The 3,031-nt window shown below is 37.2% G+C and overlaps 1 protein-coding gene across 1 annotated transcript; it reads right to left on the reverse strand.

The window, feature by feature from the left end:
- On the reverse strand, positions 1-3,031 carry LOC111383917 (beta-glucosidase BoGH3B-like). Its single transcript, XM_023008115.1, has 7 exons — positions 2,979-3,031; positions 2,653-2,798; positions 2,003-2,246; positions 1,480-1,584; positions 1,210-1,392; positions 842-1,046; positions 1-488 (listed from the first exon to the last, which is right to left on the reverse strand). The coding sequence occupies exons 2-7, from the start codon at positions 2,727-2,729 to the stop codon at positions 1-3; spliced, it is 1,302 nt and encodes a 433-aa protein (XP_022863883.1). The 5' UTR covers positions 2,730-2,798; positions 2,979-3,031.

Raw genomic sequence — 3,031 nt, forward strand, 5'->3', positions numbered from 1 at the left:
TTACCTGGACACTGTTGCTTTAGTTGTGAGACCAAATCCAAAGGGGAAAAGTGGATCATAGTGTGAATCCCCTATGTTCATTGGGAGCTGATCTACAGTTTTAAACCAAGTCCTAGGAAGTTTTCCAGTAAAACCATAGTCGCCAAAGAGAACATCAGTCACACGTTGACCTTCGCTACCAGGTAACCAGGCTGCCACAAGTGCATCAATTTCAGTAATATACGGTTCAATTACAATTGGTCGACCGGATATAATGATAACAACACATTTGACGGCCCCGCAGACATTTCTGATAACATCAGGTCCAGGATCAATCATTTTGAGAGTTTTGCTGTCTCCTTTAGTCTCTGTGTAGGGGTGCTCCCCAACGATGACGACAGCATGATTGAAGTTTTGGGATTTGACGTATTCGCTGTCAGGGTTCTCAGAATAGACAACTTCTGTGTTTTTTTCAACTGTAGAATTAATTGCACTAAGAATTGTTGTTCCTGTCAATGAAACAGGTTTGGCAATGAAATTAATTACCAGTCCAAATTGTTTTCAGAAGATTATTTGAACTGATTTAAACAATAAAATGCAAGACTCTATAGGCACCAGCAATTTACTGAGACTACTTGATTAATGTTAGGTGGACCATAATAGAAATATTTTCCCTTTTAATTTCTAGCAAGCATTACTCAAAAGTTACACTCCAACATTTCAGTTTGTGTCTTGTAAAATGGTTTTTCGACTACTTCCAAAACATAATTCACCAGAATCCAAGTAATTGACTTCAAAACTTCATCACTCATTAACTTTATCAGATCTTCAACTACACAAACAGAAGTCAAGCTAAACATACCACTTGTGTAGTTATTGCCGCTGAATCCCTGCCAAGCTATAGTCCATCCACCACATTGATAACCCAAATTGTCAGCATGGCTACCAGCAACTAGAATTTTGCTCAGTTTCTTAGACAAGGGTAGTACTGAATCGTTTGCATTTTTCCCATTCTTCAGCAGAACGAGTGATTTCCTAACGGCTTCCCTTGCCAAATTTCTGTGTGCCTGTTACACTAGAAGATTTTAGACCAGTCATATTAGTAGTTTAAACTCAGAGAACTAAAACAGGGAGTTTATCCAGTATAGTTGTTTACGGCATATAGCAAGCATGACTTGCAGCATTATAAATAAGATTGACTAGGTTCAGAGAGGAAAAATATTAACCTACCTGGCTTCCAACCTCATTGACCAGACTAAGATCAGCAAGGGGGTTCTCAAAGAGTCCCAAGGTGAACTTGACCAGCAAAATTCTCCCAACGGCATCATCAATACGCTCCATTGGAATAAAGTTTTTCTTGACCAGGCAAGTGAGCTCATGTATGAACTCAGTAAAATTGTATGGGATCATAATCTGTAAAAAATTTAAGTATTTCAAAATTTCAAGAAAACAGTTGGACCAACTTCAGTGGTGTATAGATGCAAAATAAAAGCCACTAACCATGTCGATGCCAGCTAGAACACTTTCTAGAACAGAGTATGTGTAGTTTGAATGTGGTGGAGAGGTGATCCTGTCAATGCCTTGCCAATCTGATATAACAAAGCCCTGATGGCGCGTTTGGTAATATAGATTAGACACCATTTGACAGTATTAAGAAAGAAAAAGAAGCTAAACCTTGACCATTCTACTGATAAGCACATTCTAATAACATATTCAAAAACAGGCTATGGTAGTTCGCCCAGATGAATTAGCAGAGCTACTCAGGAATGGTTCAAGTTGTTTTAAAGTTTGAATTGATTCAGCATAAGAATATCAAAAGTGATATGGGCAGCAAGATAAGAAAAGAACAATATCAACAGTAAAGTAAGTCCATATGAAATATCGCAGTTAACACTATTATTGCATGTGTAATCTTAGCATAAGAGCATGTGAATTCTTCATGGCATTCAATGCAAAGCATATCAACTTTTATCGAATGCAAATTAAATAACTAAGCATGGATATTGCCATTTTGAGACCATACCTTGAACTGAAGTTTACCCTTTAGAAATCCAGTAATCAATTCATGGTTTGCGTGCATCTTTTTACCATTCCAGCTGGAGTAAGAAATCATGACTGTTGCAACACCCTTATCAATTGAGTCATAATAGGCAGGCATGTGAATCCTGAGCAATCCTTGCATGTCAATCAGGGTATTGTTTTCGTCTATTCCCTTGGTTGTTCCTCCGTCACCAACAAAGTGCTTTGCACATGCTGCTACCTTGTTCCTGATAAAAAAAAAAGAGGTAAATAAGTTGCCAACAGGTGTGGAAGTCTCAAATTCAAAGTCTAGCAAGTTATAAAGAAACAGCTACCAAAATTGAACCTTTAAGAATTCAGTAAAGAATAAGATTGAAAAAATAACTAAAGAAAAGTAATAGAAGTCAGTCAATATTGATTGGAACACATCTGCTAACTTTAGACATTAATAGGTTTTTTATCATTACAATTGAAAGACAGTAAGAGACCTGATAATGTAACTAATCTAGAATTAAACAACAATATGAATGGAGTAATGCAATGGTTAAATAAATAACAATTGAGCTCAATTTTATCCCAATAAATCAATAACACTTTACACTAGCTAAACTGAATCTTATCCATAAAGATGATTTTATTTGATAGATTCCATACTTTCCAGCAACATAAGGGACACCCTTCTCCGAACCATTTGAAATTTCACCTTGTAACCCAAGTATAATGTCAGTCATCTCTTCAACTATCTTAGGGTCCTCGCTGTAACTTTCATAACACCGACCCCACCTTGGATCTCTGCAAACCTACATAAGATTAACAAGCTGTTAAAAATCCTCAACCAGGAAGAGAGAGGGGGAGGGAGGGAGAGAGAGAGAGAGAGAGAGTAGTCTGAGGGTTCAGCAGACAATATCTTATATAATCTATTGTACTTAGAGACTGTAAGGATTAAAATAAGGCACACCTTATGCTAACTTATTACTTACCGCGATGCACGGAGCAAATGCATAAGGAATTCCGGTAGCTCTGACTTCGACTG

The sequence above is a fragment of the Olea europaea genome, chromosome 3 (assembly GCF_002742605.1).
Source record: "Olea europaea var. sylvestris chromosome 3, O_europaea_v1, whole genome shotgun sequence".
NCBI classification, from domain to species: domain Eukaryota; kingdom Viridiplantae; phylum Streptophyta; class Magnoliopsida; order Lamiales; family Oleaceae; genus Olea; species Olea europaea.